The sequence below is a fragment of the Vanessa cardui genome, chromosome 25, assembly GCF_905220365.1.
Source record: "Vanessa cardui chromosome 25, ilVanCard2.1, whole genome shotgun sequence".
Lineage (NCBI taxonomy): Eukaryota > Metazoa > Arthropoda > Insecta > Lepidoptera > Nymphalidae > Vanessa > Vanessa cardui.
Window position 1 is genome coordinate 1807399 of NC_061147.1, and position 19121 is coordinate 1826519.

At 33.8% G+C, this 19121-nt stretch overlaps 2 protein-coding genes across 2 annotated transcripts in view; one reads left to right on the forward strand and one right to left on the reverse strand.

Moving 5' to 3' along the window:
- LOC124540493 (NACHT and WD repeat domain-containing protein 2) overlaps positions 1–3051 on the forward strand; it is a 47540-nt gene extending 44489 nt beyond the window's left edge. Inside the window, exons 29-32 of the mRNA XM_047118112.1 lie at positions 615–777; positions 1386–1517; positions 2011–2235; positions 2549–3051. Of these exons, the coding sequence (XP_046974068.1) occupies positions 615–777; positions 1386–1517; positions 2011–2235; positions 2549–2693 (665 nt within the window). The 3' untranslated portion in view covers positions 2694–3051. The remainder of the gene's footprint in view (positions 1–614; positions 778–1385; positions 1518–2010; positions 2236–2548) is intronic.
- A 2596-nt stretch (positions 3052–5647) lies between these two features.
- LOC124540445 (fibrillin-2-like) overlaps positions 5648–19121 on the reverse strand; it is a 40279-nt gene continuing 26805 nt past the window's right edge. The window contains exons 13-28 of the mRNA XM_047118018.1: positions 15621–15749; positions 14988–15131; positions 13950–14094; positions 12774–13450; positions 11837–12103; positions 11643–11753; positions 11022–11198; positions 10530–10679; positions 9893–10050; positions 9330–9425; positions 8383–8510; positions 7706–7845; positions 7140–7284; positions 6868–6988; positions 6198–6319; positions 5648–5838 (exon numbers count right to left, since the gene is read on the reverse strand). Of these exons, the coding sequence (XP_046973974.1) occupies positions 5676–5838; positions 6198–6319; positions 6868–6988; positions 7140–7284; positions 7706–7845; positions 8383–8510; positions 9330–9425; positions 9893–10050; positions 10530–10679; positions 11022–11198; positions 11643–11753; positions 11837–12103; positions 12774–13450; positions 13950–14094; positions 14988–15131; positions 15621–15749 (2873 nt within the window). The 3' untranslated portion in view covers positions 5648–5675. The remainder of the gene's footprint in view (positions 5839–6197; positions 6320–6867; positions 6989–7139; positions 7285–7705; positions 7846–8382; positions 8511–9329; positions 9426–9892; positions 10051–10529; positions 10680–11021; positions 11199–11642; positions 11754–11836; positions 12104–12773; positions 13451–13949; positions 14095–14987; positions 15132–15620; positions 15750–19121) is intronic.

Sequence of the window (19121 nt, forward strand, 5' to 3'; positions counted from 1 at the left end):
GCTTCCTTTGAAATTACATCTCCTCGAGCCATATTAAAATATTCAAGAATGTGCACAAACATATTTGAACACTGTTCCCTCACTTGAGTAATCTGATGGGTCGGAAAACTAAGAAATTCAACAACATTGGAAGGTGTTCAGGCATACAAAACACAAATTAAGAATTAAAATCATTATTTAACATTAAGCGAACTTGTCATAAAATTTACTTTTGATTCGAAAATAGAATACACGACAATGATGTTGTAGTAAACAGATACATACATATGTTATTAAGGCGCAAAAAGTGAAGACTAGCAAACGTCCTAATTGGGACGTTTGCCTTTAGTTGTTTTACGTAGTAATACGTTATAATACATCACAATTACGTAGTAATACGTTTTGCGAAATAAAAACATCTAGTTATCCTTTTTTTACTTATTGTTTTTATCAAGCTATCCTTTTTACTTTTAACGAAATGTAAAAATAAACTAAAATAAACGGTCCCCGGCGCGGCACACTTTTTTCTGTTGTTTAGTATGGATATAACATATTATTAGAATATTATTGATACACGACAGCAACTAGGCTTTATTTTTTTTTATTTGAATATTATCAGAGCATTATTCTTTCAGATGGTGAAAAAATTTACACAGTAGATTATGAAGTTCGTGGAACAGGTTATAGGGCGGCGGTAGTTTCTGCAGACGAACATCACATCGTGGCTCCGGGAATGGATAAATCTTCCAGGGAATGTTTGCATGTTTTCCACGCGAGGACTGGTGCAAGGTTACATAGGTGAGTTTGATTGTGAGAATTATTTTTTTAGAATTTGGTAAACATTTTGATAATAAATCACAAAGGTGTATTATATATAGAGAAAATTGACGATGACCACTTACCATCAGTACCATTTGATAGTCCACTTGACTACGCTACTCGTACATAGCCTTCTGACGTAATGTCAAATATTATAGACACAACAAAGCCATAGACAATTTTACTAATCTTTTATTAATATATCAATTAAAGACTTAATAATATTAAAAATGCAAATAATTTCTAACTATTTGAAAACATGATCAAATATTACTACTAATTAATGTACTACTTAAGAAGACTTTACTATTTTGTGCTTAATATTACTTTTAATTTTCCATTAGAGAATGGGCTAATTATTCTTAATACAGGTTACTTGAATATCTCATGAAACATAATTAGTTCCACTCTTTGTAAAGTGCCAAACCACATGTAAAAATATTACTTAGCCGGTATATGGATATTTAATTATAGGCTATATTTATTTTGTAAACTCATGTTTATGTTTATTTTGTAATATTCTTTATCTCTGACAATAAAAAATATATTTATATTTGTGACTAAGGACCTTGCAAATAAAATTCCAGGATTCCCGTCAAAAATAGTGGCATAAAAGATATGCAATCAATAGTCGCATTACCTCACAAGCCCCACTGGGTCGCTGTGATTGGAAACGACAAGGCCGGTATATTGGATATCAAAACTAAGAGGCATGTAAGGTGAGTAGAAAAAACCTCTTCTCTTCTGTTTAATGCTAAAGAAATAAGATCATAGATCAATCTTCTTTACTATGGAGTATATATAATACGCGTACTCTTTCCGACGGTTGCAGGTATCGTCTACTGCTAGGCTCTTGTATTTCAATTAAAATAATAATTAAGTTTTTGGTTTCAATTCATTTGATTTATTTTAAGGAATAAATCAAAGTTAAGAGTGTAACTATACAGAAAAATATTTGCATTAATTTCTTCGAAACTTCATATTTTTGGAGTTTCATTAATTTGGAGGAAGACTACTAATAGTTAATATATGATCATTTGAAGCTTCGCTTATTTGTGCACGAGCTAGATTTAAGGTCATTTCATCTCGTGCTCTATTTTAAGGATACAATCCATGAAATATACGTAAAATATGAAGTGGATACAATTTTTATAAGACGCAGTTATATTAATAAAAATAAATAAGTGACTTATTTTAAGCCGTAACCATCAGGTTTGTCCCACGTTGGAACGGCGCGTGCACTCGCGACGGCAAGACGGGTCTGTGCGCGCCATCACGCGGCGGACTCGATCTCATAGAGCTCAAGCGCGGGACCTCGGTTCAGCAACTCATCTCCAGAGCTGCCGAGGGTGTCTTCTCCATCATCACTATGTTTAGCTCCACCGACCAGTACGTCTTCTATTATCATAGCGGAAGGAAGACTCTGAGGGTATTCAGGTAATGAGTTCATTTACATTTCAAGTACAAATAGAGATGATCTCTAATTTGCTTACAAATAATAAGACAGTTAATTCTTTGATAATAATCGAACTTTTAATGAATGTCAGAAAAAACTATGTATTACAATTGAACATAAAAATTTCAAAATTTTCACTAATTAGTTAATCGAAACTGAAGATTTCATATAGCAAATGAATAAATTAGCTTTTAAATATCAAAAGCCGTCTAATAATAACATCACAGGAGATAAGAATATCAGGAAAGGCAATTATATTGATTAAGTATAACAAGATTTTATTAATAATTTCAGAACTGTGGATGGTAAAGCAATAGCTGAATACAGGGCTCCAGCAGAGGTGACAGGGGTAGCGAGCGCACACGGTGGCAAAGCACTGGCTATCGCGTCTCAGGACGGATGCCTTACTGTTCTTAACATTGTCGACCCTTACGAATAAAATATGGAAATCTAGATTTTCAAAATCCTTTAGCAAATATCAAAGCGTTATATAATGTAGGGGATTAACATTCTGCATTTGATAGCATTGTTGAATTATATTAGGAATAGCGAAAGTATTAGACTTCGTTTGAACAATTGTCTAGCGGGAAGAAAGAAACTGATTATGGAAGCCTATTGTTAAGGAAAGACTGGATTAGTTTACTCGTTGTATGTAAAATTTAAAGGAAAAACAATAGGAACGTTACAAGAACACACAGTAATTGTTGATCATGATAAATGTTTTATAACTATGATAATCAATTTTCTTTCTGAATGCAATAAGACTATACAATTTTTTTACAGATAAATATTCCGACAAGGATTTACCAACAAATATATGACTATACTACATACAATATAATGCTTCTCATCAAATTTCATGATTCTAACTTAATGGGAAATAACCTTGTCTTTGTCTCCTTTCGTGAGTTTTTTTATGGGATAGGTTGGCGGACGAGCATATACCATCACCCATAGACAATGACGCTGCAAGAAATATTAATTATTCCTTACATCGTCAATGCACCACCAACCTTGGGAACTGATGCAATGTCCCTTGTGCCTGTAGTTACAATGGCTTACTCGCCCTTCAAACCGGAACACAACAATCCTGCGTACTGTTGTTTAGCGGTAGAATATCTGATGAACCCAGGCGGGCTTGCACAAAGCCCTACCACCAAGTAAAGAGTATAAACGATATGCAATATGAACAGCCATATTATTGACAGCGTAGTCTTAGACTCTGATTTCTTTACAGCTCTAATAGACCGCAGACCTTAGTATTTAATATTCATTTTAACTTCATACCTCTATGCGTTTCTGCGGACAGCGAAGTGATCTTATAATGGCTCCTTTGTTCTATACAGTTTTAACCAAGATTTTGTTAGATTATAGCAAACAATGATATACTGTCAAGTATTTTAATGGTTATAAATATGATACCTTATTGTGTATTTTAATACACACATAATACATATGGAAACGTTGGCTGTGTCTTAAAGAGAATTATTAAGGATGAAATTGTTTTTTGCGAATTCAATCGTGATCATCAGTACCTCATTATTAAAATAACCTTTTAAATAGATTATTATGAACTTATTAGTACAAATTTGCAGATCAATAAACATAAATGATAAATATTATGAAGAATATTTACTTATATAAGAATTGGACTGTGATATGAGCATTGTTTTGTTTTGAAATGGGAACGTTTTAAATTGAATAAAACTAAATGTTGTAGATGAATAAAGTTTAGATATATATATTGTAGCGCTTTCAAATAAATACTTATTAAAACTAAGATGAAGTTTTATTTATGGAGCGTAGCCATTTGAGACGAGTATTCATTTCATAAATGTGGAAGGAGATTTAAAATTAGAACACAAAATAAAATTGCAATTGTAGTTCAATAATAATCGATTCTAATTTCAAAGATTTCAAGGCATATAAAAGTTTATGTATCAACACTCATTCATACGATTTTATGAAAAAGTAAGCCTGTAAATTAATATCGTTCGTTAATAATAAATTATCAGTATCTCATAAAAGATCTAATGAGAAAGCGGATTCTACTAAATGCCTTAAGTACAGTATTATGGAAATTCAACGTCTTTGGTTTATATTAAATATCTTGAAAACGAAACGAATCATTCCTACTGTTGGTGTCTCACAGGGATCACAATTAGGACCTTTAATATTTGTGATGTTTGAAAATAGTTAATTTGATGCTGCCTAACTTCTCTATAATATTTTAATTAACTTTTATGTCTTAAAAGAATATCTATTATTTTTTAGTCTTTCTAAAGATGACCTATGCTCTGTACTGTACTGTTTAATACCAGCTGTGAAAGTAAAAAAAATGTAATATCATAAAAAAAATATATCTGTATTACTATGATACACTTCTAAGCATATCTTCTTTCACACAATCCAGACATCGTTTCTTTGGCCGTCCTCTTCCACTATATCCATTCACATTTGACGATCTCCGTGGTCGAGTGGCGTGTACACCGGTTTTCATGGGTACGCCACTCTGAGGTCCCAGGTTCGATTCCCGGCCGAGTCGATGTAGATTACCATTAGTTTTCTATGTTGTCCTGGGTATGGGTGTTTGTGGTACCGTCGTTACTTCTGATTTCCATAACTTCAGCTACTTACATTGGGATCAGAGTAATGTATGTGATGTTGTCTCATATTTATTTTCTATTTATATTTACATCCAAGCTCAAGACTTTCCATAACTCTGATTAATGAAAAAGGTTTACGTATAAAATTCATTAGCATTTTTTTTAAATTGGCTGAAATTTGACAATGTTTTTTAAAGATATGGGACCAAACAAGGTTTTAGTTGTATGCGCTATGTAAACTACTAGAGTTGTTTGTGCTTCGTTATAAATATTTTACGAAGATGTGTAGTCTACCCGGCGAAGTCAGAATAAGTTTCGAGTATTACTATAGTTATCTTGTTAGATTTCCTACTTTCATCTAGACATTGTGGAATTTTATAGTGTTTTTTTTTGTTCGTCAACTAACATCAGACTTTTTGAAATTTAACAGAATTCTTACAAACAAGATGCTTCAATTTTTCATTTATTAATAACTAGTTGTTGCCTGCGGCTTCGCTTGCGTTTTTTTTGTTTTAGTTGTTATATGTTAGGCAAAAAAGTAGCCTATGTCCTTTCTTGGAGTTTAAATTAGCTTCAAACCAAATTTCATCAAATTCAGCTCAGTGGTTTGGTAGTGAAATAACAACAGATAAACACACAGTCAGACATAGTTACATTCACATTTATAATATTATAAATAGAACGAGTAATAGTATAAATAGAACGAGTAGTCTGACTTTTATCAAAGTGAATTTCTTGATATGATCAATTACGATATACATTTTAACAATGGAATAAAAAAACCTCAAACAATTTAAAATTATATTAAAATATATCTAAAATTCATATTCCGATACATAAATATATAACTTGGCAACAGCGATGCCTCCGAACTGCTCTCCATTGTAAAGCGTCATAGACAATTCCAGTTCTATGCTCTGTGGTCCTTCAAGAGGCCGAACAAGTGACGTCACAGCTTGATTACCGGTCTGAATTAATCTGAAAAAATAAACGAAACGTTGTCGGTATTAGAAAAGCCTTATGCATCAGTGTAGTTTATGGGCGAAGATGGTCCTAATAAATTGGCCATCGTTTGGCTCTTTTGCATAAAAGATAAATACTGCAAATTTTAAGACTGGTGTTAATATTGCCATATTCGTTTCGACACATTAAGAATATCGTGTTACAAATCTATACAATAAGTGCCAAAGTTATCAAGATTTATGTTACTTGATGATGTATACCAAACAAGTGTTACGTTAACATTCGCAAATTGCTTGTCAAATAGATAATGTCTACAAATCAAAAGTTCTGTCGTTTAAAAGATTTTTTTTTTATCTTTCATCATTGCTACTCACAGGAAGGCATTAATATCAGCCTTCTCGGTGACTGAGGGCGGAGCATCTACTTGTACGATGCGTAGCTGGAAGACCATTCGCGCGTGCGCCCATGGAGGACCTCGCATTGTGAACAGATCCACCTGGAAACATATGAACATTACCGAATATGCCACTATTACCATCAATTATCACCGACCTTACATCACTGATATGAAAATCATCGTCATTTTTACTTACTTTTTTGCCATATTTGTGCAAAAGTCGGACGTAAAATTTTAATATAAAATTGAATTTATTGTTTCAAATAATAAAAATATGTTTATTATTGTATATTGTAAATTAATATTTTTAAAAAAGTAGATCCCGCTGAGTTTCTTTCGCCGGTTCTTCTCAGGTCTGAGGTATATTCCGAACCGGTGGTAGATTTTCGACTATCAATAAGAAAGTGTAAACACTTCCATTTTTAATAAAGGTTTTTGAGTTTGATTGGTTGCATATTGTGTCATCAGCTGTCATCGACCAATGGATGATCAGATAAACGACAAATCCCACTTTATTGAACATTTCAAAAAACACAATAAAGTCCATCTCTTAAATATAAAATGATGAATACCAAACACTTTTCTAGTATGTTGACTAATTTAAGATTATTTTAGATTATTATGAAAATAAATGCTGAAGTACTTACTTTAGATTCAGGTATGTAGAGATTTGAAACGAACGTGAAAAAGTTGTAGGAGTAAGTGCTTGGCTTATGTGAGCACTCCCAGTCGGTGGGAGGACAGTAGGTTTGAATAATCGAGCAACGACTGAAACAATTAAATATATAAATAAATATGATACTTAGTACATTAGAAACAAGAGATTAACAAAACATCTCTATCGAAACAATATCGTTTTATAGGTAATATTTTAGAACATGAATTTTTTTTTAGTTATGGTATTGCTTGCAGTACTCACTGCTTGCTCTCGAGCTGGTATCCTGGTGGGCATGTGATGCGATGGCAGCGGTACCCGCCGCGCGTGTTGAGACAGACATCGCTGGCACCCTCGTACTGCGCGCCGTGAGCGCAAGGCGCTACACCGGTCTCACACTCGTCGATATCTGTGCAAGAATATATAACCTTACAGTGTCCTGTAGCATAAGAGATTTATGGTGTTATCTTAAACGAATAGGGTTATTTAAAGTTGGTACCAGAGCGGAACTAATATTCGAACATAACTAAATACTTAACAGATTGAAATCTTCCTAAATATATAACGGCAGAAATCGCAGATATTTTCTTCAAAAAGAGTCATTACTATATTATCAATATAATTTGAATTTGGAACTCTAAATTGAGTGAAAGATATCGATTCACAGCTTATCACAATTTCACCTATGGCTATGGCATAAAGTAACACTAGGTTGAAAAAGTATAACTTAACATCACTGTTAATCAAGATAAATAAACTGAGGGTACCTAATTTTTAATAAAAAGTTAGTGTTAGCTAGTATTTTTAACAGGTTATTTATCATATTTTACCAATACAGCTCCTCTTATCTTCAGATAGCCTGTACCCTGGAGGACAGGTGCAGCGGTAACTGCCGGGCTCGTTGAGACAGCGACCAATGCACAGGTTCTTGTGCTTGAACTCCGTACATTCGTCAACATCAGAGCAAGTGCTGAGAACATAAAGAACTTTTTAAGCCATTTGAGTTTCGACCCTAAATCCTTCGATCCAGTGCCTTTGGTCAATTGGACACTTATTGAAATCAAATTTTTTTACTGTGATTGATCCCTTGTCTGTGGTCAAAGCACTTGTTATCTTATGGTCTGATTGAGTGTATGCTTTGCTAATAATATTAAAATACTAGCGACCCGCCCCGGCTTCGCTACTATACTATACTAAATCTACAGAAGTCAGAATTAGAATCTACTACATAATTTGATTATTTGCGACATCATATTAGAAACTTCTAAAATTATCATTCAGTTCTGTTACTATATTGTTTGTGTATTTTATATAAAAATCTTCCTCTCGAATAATGCTAAAAAAAATCCCATTAAAATCTAAGCATACTTACGGACAGATAGTGTTAAGCGACTTTGATTTATACTATGTAATAATGATAAATCTGTTACAAAGATTTGGGATATTCCAATTTTCAGTACAACTGAATTAAATATTGTAGTCCAAATTGTTTCATGATCTATCTTACCGGTTGTCCTTGTTTAGACGGTAGCCCCGGTGGCAGCCGCAGCGGTACGTGCCCCAGACGTTATTACAGCGCTGCTCGCATAATGTGCCTGGACGGGACTCAACGCACTCATCTACGTCCACGCATATCTGGAATACAGAATCATCAAATATCATCAGGTATCATCAATCATCAAATGTGTATATTCTATTTGCAGTAGGTACAGGTATTTTGGATATAATAATAATAATAAACATTTATTGAGCAAATTACACTACTTTCACATAACATAAAAAACGAAACATAACATAGTATCACTTATCCTAAAATACATCAAACAAGAAAAAAAAAATAATAACTAAAAATACAACTACAAAAGAACAAGTTTTAAGAGCAAAAATGAATAATTAAAATAATATTAAACCATAAATAGTGTGCGGCAGTGTAATTTAGCCACAAGGAGATCCACTCAGTGAAAAATAGAAACATAATTGCTTCTACACTGATTTTCAGTGGTCTCCTAATGCTATTGCGGAAACAAGTAGAAGTCTAGAACAAGTTTTATATCTTGTATCTTAGATACAGTCCTTTATCTACTTCAAGCGCAGTAGAACATTTTTTTGTGAAATAAATAAATATTGGACAACATGACATAACCTAAACCCAATGTCAGTAAAGCACCTGTGTCATGTAAAATCAGAAATAACGACTGTACCACAAGACCCAAGACAGCATAGAAAACTAATGAACTCTTTCTACTTTGCCTCGGCCGGGAATCGAACCCAGGACTACAGAGGGGCGGACCCATGAAAATCGGTGTACACACTACTCGACCACGGAGGTCGTCAATTGGCTTTATATTATTTCCTTAGTTAGTTATAAGTTGGCTGTTACATTTCTAAGATTTAATGATCTACCAGCCAACCAAATCTCATAACCTTATTTTGTTATATTATTTGTAGACAAACCTTATCATTGACTGGTGCTGACGTGAATCCTTGGTGACATTGGCAGTGATATGAACCCACAGTGTTCACGCAATCACCGTGTTGGGAACAGACAGGCTGAAATTAAAATTCGAGCTTTAATATAAGAAACCAAAGTCAAACGAACTGTGCTATTAAATAATAGATGGCGCTACTCGTCATTTAAATCACGCTTATCGCATAATACAGTTACAGCCAGAGTAAGAAAACCTTAATCAGTTTTCAAATTCATTCTTTTATCAAGTCTTAAACTGCTACTACCTTTTGAATCTAAACATGAAATCATTTCGACGCAATATATCACTCTCGATCGGTAAAGCAGATTATCGCTCTTACTATGCACACGAAAATAGACCTTAAGGTGACGAACCTTTTCTTACTCCGAATTTACATATAAAAATATTGGCTAGTTGAAGTTAAACAATTCCCTTCGTTTCAACAGTTCAAGATACAGTGGTCTATTTACAGTACTTGGTACCTAAGGATATCTAAGAAATGATCTTCATATCCATAGATAACATTTTAGAGATTTATTTTATGCTTACCACACTACCACCCAAAGAACACTCATCCACGTCTTCGCATTGATGATCACCAATTAGCTTGTGTCCCACCGGACAGCTACATGTATACCCGCCGGGCAGGTTAGTGCATATTTGCAAGGGACCGCATTGAGCTTCCCCTGTGGCACACTCGTCTATATCTAGAAATGGAAATGTTGGGTGTTAAATTGATACCAATTAAAACTACTGTCTAGAAAAGGGATCCATTCGAAAACAATTGAAAACTGTCAAGAAAAGAGATCTGAAAAAAATGAATATGAAATGGACATGTCCTAATTATATGATGATTATGATATTATTTTCAGTATTAAAGTATCCCATGGGATACTAAAGTTATGGGATAGGATATGGGATGTCTAGCTCATGAGCTAGACATGTAGATAGCACGCTCAAACTCTAAAAAACATTGAGTTTTTAATTGTCGATAAATTTCTTCAACTTGTGCTTGGTAACAAAGAAAAATATCATGAGGAATTCCACATATGTCAAATAAAATTCTTCAACATGTGCATCCACTACATTGAACTGAATTTAAATGAGCTCAGGTCTGCTCCTGCTGAAAAAAACTAGTTTTTGTCCAGTAGTCGATAGTGTTCAGGCTAAAACATTTTTGCTTTACCTTCGCATGTCTTGTCATCTCCAAGTTTAGTTCCCCAAGGACATTTATACACGGATCCTCTATCTTCAATTTGTGTGATTTCAGGGTTAGCGATCTTTCTGCCGCCTTTAGTACCAGGGATTATAGTATTAGGGTCGACGCGCGGATAAGCTGTAAACGTTTATAAATTAAATTATAAAACATAATTGAGATACAATAGCTTATCATGAATACTATGTTTGGTTATTATTAATTAATAATTATAAATATATTATACATATTAAATAGTTTCGATGACAAAGCAAGACTGTTTTTTAAAAATCTTTTTATGGACCAAAACCAAGATTTTAAAAATATGTTTTCAGGACTTTTCGTATAACAATTGAATAAGATCTTTATAATAATACGTAATATGTCATAGATATTAACATTATGTTGGATTTTGTTTTAATAAAATGTTCAGAGTACTACTGGCTTGAAATGTTATTATAACATTTTAAAGATGATACTTACCAGGTATATTACTATATCCAGGTGGGAATTTCCCCTTGTTCCGAACTGGCACACACCTGTGTCTCTCTGGATCTAATCTCCAGTTAGGCAGGCACTCACAACGATAGCCACCCTCGGTGTTAATGCAAATTTCAACTGAGGCACAATTGGCTTGGCCGTTTGTACATTCATTAATATCTAAAATCATGGTCATTAAATGATCAAAACAACCAAAAATACACAAAAGAATTAAAAATAATATTGCTAATTAAATTGAAATATTAATACGTTGGATGCAGCATCGCTTTTTAAGACATGATGATATCATGATTGATGATGATAGGTGGCCTAGAAAACCGTATTGATGTATATACACCATAGCATTCTGTTTTTAATAGGCATCATATAAATATGTTTACTTTCCTACAGTATATCAAGCTGATATTACGGCCTTTGCACGACAAAGAAATCTATGTTTTTCTTAGCCGCACTGCAAGGAAGACACATACAAGGCGTATTACACCTCGCTCCTAATTTAACTTGTTTTTATTATATTTTAGGTATAATAGAAGATAGAGTAACGAAACTAAGCGATGTTGCGATGAAATTAAACACGTTACCTTTAAATAATGAAACTTTTACCTTCGCATTTTCCAGTTTGAGAATTTAAATGATATCCGACATCGCAGATGTTTCTCGGTCGGAACGGTCTCGAAGTCATACTACGTTGATCTGGATATCCCCAGAAGTAACCTTGATAGAAAATCCATATGTCATATAATAAACCCATCGTAGAAGACATGAGAAGATATCTTATATACTAAGTATTGACTTACTTTTAGTGCTCGATGTAGTCGGAGCTGGTGTAGATGTGGTTGTACTAGTAGTACTACTGGTACTGCTACTGGTAGTTGCACTAGTAGTAGTACTTGTAGATGTACTAGTGGTGGTAGACGATGAGGTGGTGATGAGAACGCAGGCTCCCGTCGGCAAATCCCTTCTGAAGCCTGAAGCGCAATCGCACAAGTATCCTCCCATTGTGTTTCGACATGTTTCTGTTAAGCCAGAACAGCTGTGGCGATTTGTAGCGCATTCATCAATATCTAAAATAAAATAAACTTTATTCGAGTAGACTTTTACCAGCACTTTTGAATCGTCATTTTACAATTAAGTGAAGCTACCACCGGTTCGGAAAGTAGATTCTACTGAGAAGAACCGACAAGAAACTCAGTGGTTACTCTTACAATATGCCTTTTTTACCAATGTATTTTTACAAACGATTTGAATTTATAAAACGGCAAAGTTAAAAATGTCTGCGGAATTATTATTGTGGAAACGGATACCTTACAGATAAGGATTTATTGACTTTGCGGAGTCGGAAACTTGGCGTCATAAGCTTAAGCTTATAAAGTGATCAATATTACAGTGAATATACTGTAATCATTCACAATAGTCATATTATTTGAGTAAAGACATTTTATGTTCGGAATTTCCTATTTTTATTTCCTACATATCGTATTCTCTAAACAAACTAACTCTACTAGATAAGTACAAGTGTTAAATCTCTAATCTGAAACGTTCCATGAAAATTCAAGATCTAAGATGGTTTCTGAGACATGGTTTTTTTGAAAGGTAGCCATTTTTATGGACCAAACCAATATTAAAACAAATTTTCAAGATATGTATCTTATAACAATTGAATAAGACTTTTATATATAAGTAATAAATACTTATTTTATTGAACTTAATAAGTTATTCTTATTTCGTACTCACCAAAACAGGCACCATACGTATCCATTTCAAATCCTATTTGACAGTCCGTTGGCCTTTCATTAATTTTGGTCCATTCATTTTTCGGTACATCACTAGTATCTACAAATACTGATCCATCATCTTTTTTAATTCCTACAACTGTCGCTGTTTCTCCACTATAATTCACAAATACAAATTTAGTTGATGTAGGTTTTTCTGGTGTAGTACTATATGTAGTTTCAGTAACTTTAGGATAAGTGTATATAGTATTGTATTCTAGTTCTGTATGTTCAGTTACAGGTTCAGGGTGTCTGGTAGGTTCAGTTGGTTCAAAGCTAGGTTGGATAGGTTGGTAAGGAGAAAGAGGAGGACTAGGTTCCTGTGGTAAGTCAGGTTGAATAGGATAATATGGTGTCTCTGGAGTTGTTTCTTTGAATTTATTTGGTTCTTGTGATGTAGATTCAGTTGGTTTTGGATAGTTAAATGCTGGTTCTGGTTTTTCTTCCTCGTTAATCGTATTCAAATTAATACTATTATCAAAGTTTTCCTCTACTGGTGTGATTTTAGGCTCTTCGTGTGTAGGTTCTGTAGGTTTGGGAGTTGTTGTAGGTTTAGTTTCAGTTGTAGTAGGGGCAGGAGTTGTAGTTGTTATAATTTCAGTTTTAGTTGCGTTTTTATCTCCTTCCTCGATTTCTTCTCTGAAAATAGAACAAAATAGATTTTTCTACTAAATCAGATATTCATAGAAAAACAATGTTTAGATAGGTTATCCTAGTATTACTCGATTTATCAAGTATTAGCAGAATACTCAGTATTTTTCATTTATTTTTATTTTATTTGGTTTAGGTCTCTTATATCTTTGATGAGAAGGTTTGGAACATATTCCATCACGCTGGTCCAATGCGGGTGGGTGGAATACACGTGTGGCAAAATTTCTATGAAATTGGAAAAATTCATGTTTCTTCGCGATGTTTTCCTTCACCGCCGAGTAGGAGATGGATTATAAACACAAATTAAGCACATGAATATTCAGTGGTGCTTGCCTTGGTTTAAACTCACAACCATCCGTTAACATGCACGCGTTCTAATCACTGAGCCATCTCGCCTCAACTGTTGACTGTAGTTATATACATTAATAGCTAATGCGGTACATTTCGGTCGTAAAAGCTAAAAACTCAAATGAAGAGAAATACTTACTCGGAGTCATAGTATTCATATTCGTATTCGGGCGGCGGTGCTGGTGTTGGTTTCTGACAGCGGAAGGACCCTGGGATGTTGACGCACTGGTACTCAGGACCCGCGCGGGCGCAGTTATGTGTACCCAGAGCGCATTCGTCAATATCTAAGTAATCATGTAATGTATTTTGAATATTTACAGGAAAGTATCATCGCCAAACAAGTTAAATGAAGTTTAAAGAAGTACATTCGAGGAGAATATTCTCTAAAATGGATACGATAAGGATATGGCTTTGTTCTATTGTTGGATTTGCAATATATATGCTAGAGTTTACATTTATGGGTGGGATGTATTACATTAATATCATACATATATTCCTTGGTAGAACGCTTTTGTGCAAACCCGTCTGGGTAGGTTACGCTAGGTAGATGTCTAAAGTCAATAGTTAGTATTGTTAATGTAACGACAGGCACACGTATTGCTGTTCTAATATTTCTTACGGTGCCAATATCTATTGACGATGGTGACCACAATTGGCCTGCTCGTCTGCCTTCATATTTCATTAAAAATAAACTTTGAATTAGATTGAGTAATATAGTATAAGTTTACCAGGGATTCAAAGTTATTGTTTTGAAATTTTCGTCTATGGTCGCCTTATGAAAAATTACTGCTGTATACTTATTTGCTTCGAATTTTCTGTAATGGTTTCCTAAATAATGGACTCTTATGGATAAGAAAACTTATGGACTGGATTCTTATAAAACTCTAAAGACGAATATACCAGTTTATTTATCTATACGTATAATAAAATTGAAGTGTCTGTTTGTAATACTAAAATATACCAAAATAACATTTTTTACAATTTTTGTCTGTCTGTGTGTTTGTTCCGCCTAATCTCTGGAACGGCTGGACCGATTTTGATGGGTCTTTCACTGGCAGATAACTTATTTGAGGAGTAACTTAGGCTACAATAATTTTTTTTGGTTAAATTCAACGCGTACAAGCTCGCAGGCACAGAGACAAAGTGACAGAGAGACAGAGGGACAAAGAGAAAGTACCTTCACAGTTGCCAGAAGAATGATGTATGATGTATCCTGTTCCACAAGACAGCATCCTTATGCACAGGTATGAGCCGACAGTGTTATCACAGCGCTGGGAGTCCGGGATACAGGTGTTTTGATCGGTTGCACATTCATTTATATCTAGAAAATTCGATCTGTTAACATCTAACTATTCTAGATGCCCAATCAAAAACTTTTTGAAATTAAAAAATTAGTAAATTATTAAATTATAAGTATATGATTCATTTCTGGTCAAACACTGGAAATATTATTTAGGTTCCTGATGAGTTCCTCATCTATGTATATACATATATAAAATGACATGCCCTGATTTATCATCGCCGAGCGTAAACTATTGTGTTTAAGGCCTTGAAATTTTGGGAGTAGGATCTTTTTATTGACTAAACACCCACTAAGGAAAGAATTTTGAAAATTTTATCCTAAGGGGTTGACATAGTGGTTGAAAGTTTGTAAGGAAATCCGTCATTTACTAAGTGAAAAAAATAATGTAAAACACACCAATGTGGTATACATTCCGAATAAATTATATAATTTAAGAAAAAAATATATTCAACTTCCATGCGAGCAAAACCGCGAGTAACTGCTAGTTTTCTATAAGCAAACACTTACCAACACAGGCTCCGGTCGTGGGATCCAGGTTAAAACCAAGCTTACAATGACACTCATAGCTGCCGTTGATATTGAGACAGTTCTGGTATTGGTCACACAAGTGGGTTCCTTCTACGCACTCGTCTATGTCTGAAACAAAATTGTCTTCTTGTAACAAAAGTAGTACACACTACTCGACCACGGAGGTCGTCAATTTCGTTTTTGAGTAGTGTGTACACCAATTTCATGGGTACGCCACTCATAGGTACCGACCGAGCCGATGTAGAAAAAGTTCATTAAATTTCTATGTTGTCTCGGGTCTGGGTGTTTGTGGTACCGTCGATCTGATTTTCCATAACACAAGTGCTTTAGCTACACATTGGAACCAGAGCAATGTATGTGATGTTACCCAATAAAGGCAGTCCTTGTACTTTTGAAACGACGTAAGTAAGACGTAAGACGAGACATAATAGATTTCTTCGTTTTTTTCTTCTTGCTAACATTGACCTTGCGACAAGTGAATCTCCGAAACTCTCCTTTTTTTTTTTTTTTTTATTCTTTATTTTATTTAGGGACTTTTATACTAATGTACATGCCAGCCCCATCGTAACCTAATTACATTAATTCTAATATATATCTAATCTATAAATAAACTAATCAAATGTGACTTATGAATTTGAACAATGCTATAGACTCTTTAGATGTTGGTCTGGCAAGAATATCAACAAACATTCCAATGTCAAATTTATTCAAATTCATAAGTCTCATAATTGCTTCTCTTCCAGATTGAAATCGTACACATTCACTTAATATGTGTTGTACATCTTCAACAGTTTTGCAAATATCACAGTTGGGGGAGGTAGAAACTTTCATCATAAATTTAAATTTATTTAAAGGCATGTGTCCGGACCTCAATCTGTGAGCAGTGACAATTAGTCTTCTAGATATTTTACTGTTAATGAACCAGGGTATATGTGGAGGTTCACTTTGTATTGTCTTGTACCATATTCCCTTTTCTAATGATATTTCGTTAAAATATTCTTTCCATAAATATCGACACTTGTTTTTATAGTAGGTAAAAAACTCAAAAAAATCAGGTTTGAAAATAATTTGCTCTCCTTCTGAAATACCCCTTTTAGCAATCTTGTCAACCTCCTCATTACCCGCTAATCCAACATGCGATGGAATCCATTGCAATTTCACTTCAATTTTTTTCCGACGTATCTGAATTATCTTAGAAAGTATAACATAAGCTATCGATGTACCTCTGCAACCAGAGGCGCATCGAGCTATATGTTGTAACGCACTCTTACTGTCTGAACAAATAAGAATCTTTCCTTGTGATAAACTGATAACATACGATAATGCTTCTGAAATTGCAATGAGTTCCAGCGTCATAATAGACACACTGGTGTTTATTTTAAAACAGTTATTTACATGGTCTTTATTTTGAGGATCGTAAAAGGCTGCACCACAGCCACCATTAACATTTTTAGAACCATCTGTGAATAAAGTATACCACCCATAATATTTATCATTAAATTCCTTGAGAACATTAAATTTAAGGGACGTAGGGTCATACGTTTTCTTAGCCTCCTTTACACAGTTTAAGTTAATATCTATAACATTCTGAATATCAATATTTGTTATCCAGGTTTCTAATTTAAACATCTCCAATGGATATGACGAGGAAATATCATGTGCATTGATTTCAGATTTAACTGTAGCAAGTAATGGCTTCTTTTTATTTAACCAATATCGATTTTGAAAACTTAATGTTAAATCATCTAGAATTACATTTGTTGCACTATTTTCCCGAGAACTCGATTTTAAGCAATATTTATAAGCTAGAAACTTCCTTCTGATATGCAAAGATGGTATGCCGAGCTCACTTTCCATCACATGGATCGGCGTAGTTTTGATAAATCCGCCAATTATTCTTAACGACTGATTTTGTATTTTACAAAGTTTGTAAAGGTGTGTATTTGCGCTATTGTCAAAGAGAAATGATCCATAATCCAATCTACTTCTTATCATCGCCAAATATATTTTACGTAAATGATTTGGGTGAAGACCCCAAGATGACCCAGCCAAAACTCGTAATAAATTTTGAATACGTTGCGTTTTTTCAACTATTTCTTTTATATGTTTATTCCAACGAAGAGATTTATCTAACCACATACCTAGATATTTATATGAGTCTACACCACTAATAAGCATATTATTAATATTTAAATTAATAGTTGTTCTTTGGTATCCTTTGCTAAAAATGCAGTATTTAGACTTAGTTTCAGATATTTTAAGACCTAATTCTTCAAGAAATATAACAAAAACATCTAAGACTCGTTGAATTTCACAGACGCTTTCAAACAAACTTTTATGTGATGAAAACAAAACAAAATCGTCTGCATATTGACAGATAGAAACATTATTATTGGCACTATGACATAAATTAAATGTTGCAATATTAAATAATAGTGGTGATAAAGGGTCGCCTTGGGCTAATCCTCTACGTGCAATTCTACTCATATTAGGGAGATTTCCAAGTTCATTTTTAACCTGTAAATGTCTCTTTGTTAAAAAGTTCCATAGGTATAAACAAATTTTTCGCCCGACTTTTAAATTATCAAGAATGTTTATTAATTTATCTATCAAAATATTATTATATGCGTTTTCAATATCTAAATAACATACCAGAGTAGGAACCCTTTTTGAAAAATTTAATTGTATTTTAGAAACTAATTGTACAAGGCAGTCTAATGATGACTGTCCTCTTCTAAATCCTGTAGTGTATGTCGATAAAATGTTATTTTTCTCTATATACCACTCTAAACGCTTAGCAATCATACTATGAAATATTTTACAAAGACATGAAATTAATGAGATAGGTCGAAACTTCACTGGTAAATCTGATTCAATATTTGCCTTAGGAATAGCTACTATATTTATATTTCGCCATTGTTTCGGAACTATTCCTGTTTTGAATATACAGTTGTACATCTTTAGAATGTACAACTTCGCGCACGTGGGTAAATTCCAAATCATTGAATATGTGATACCATCGCCGCCCGGGGCCGAATCTTTACTTTTTATACAACTTTTAATCTCCGATAAATTAAAACTACTATCTAATAATAAATTTGTAAATTTAACTTCTGGTGCCGATGGAATCACATAATCAGGAGCAAGATCACATAGTAGTTCACTTTTTTGTTCATCGGAAGCCTGTACTTTCTTGGTTTTAAAACCCTTCATCCACCTCATTCGACACCACATATCTGAAGAAGAAGTTGATTCATCCACGCTATCGCAATAACCACGCCAGTCACATACACTAGCCTTTGAAATAGCATACTTTGCTATTCGGGTTTGATTTTGTAGGATATTTAAATTACTTGGTATAGGATTTTTCCTAAAAAAACTTAATGCTAATCTACGCTTAGCAACAAGATGTGACAAAGATGAGTCCCAATAAGATTTTGGAACAAAATTTTTGACTGGATTAAGTGGTAATATAATCAT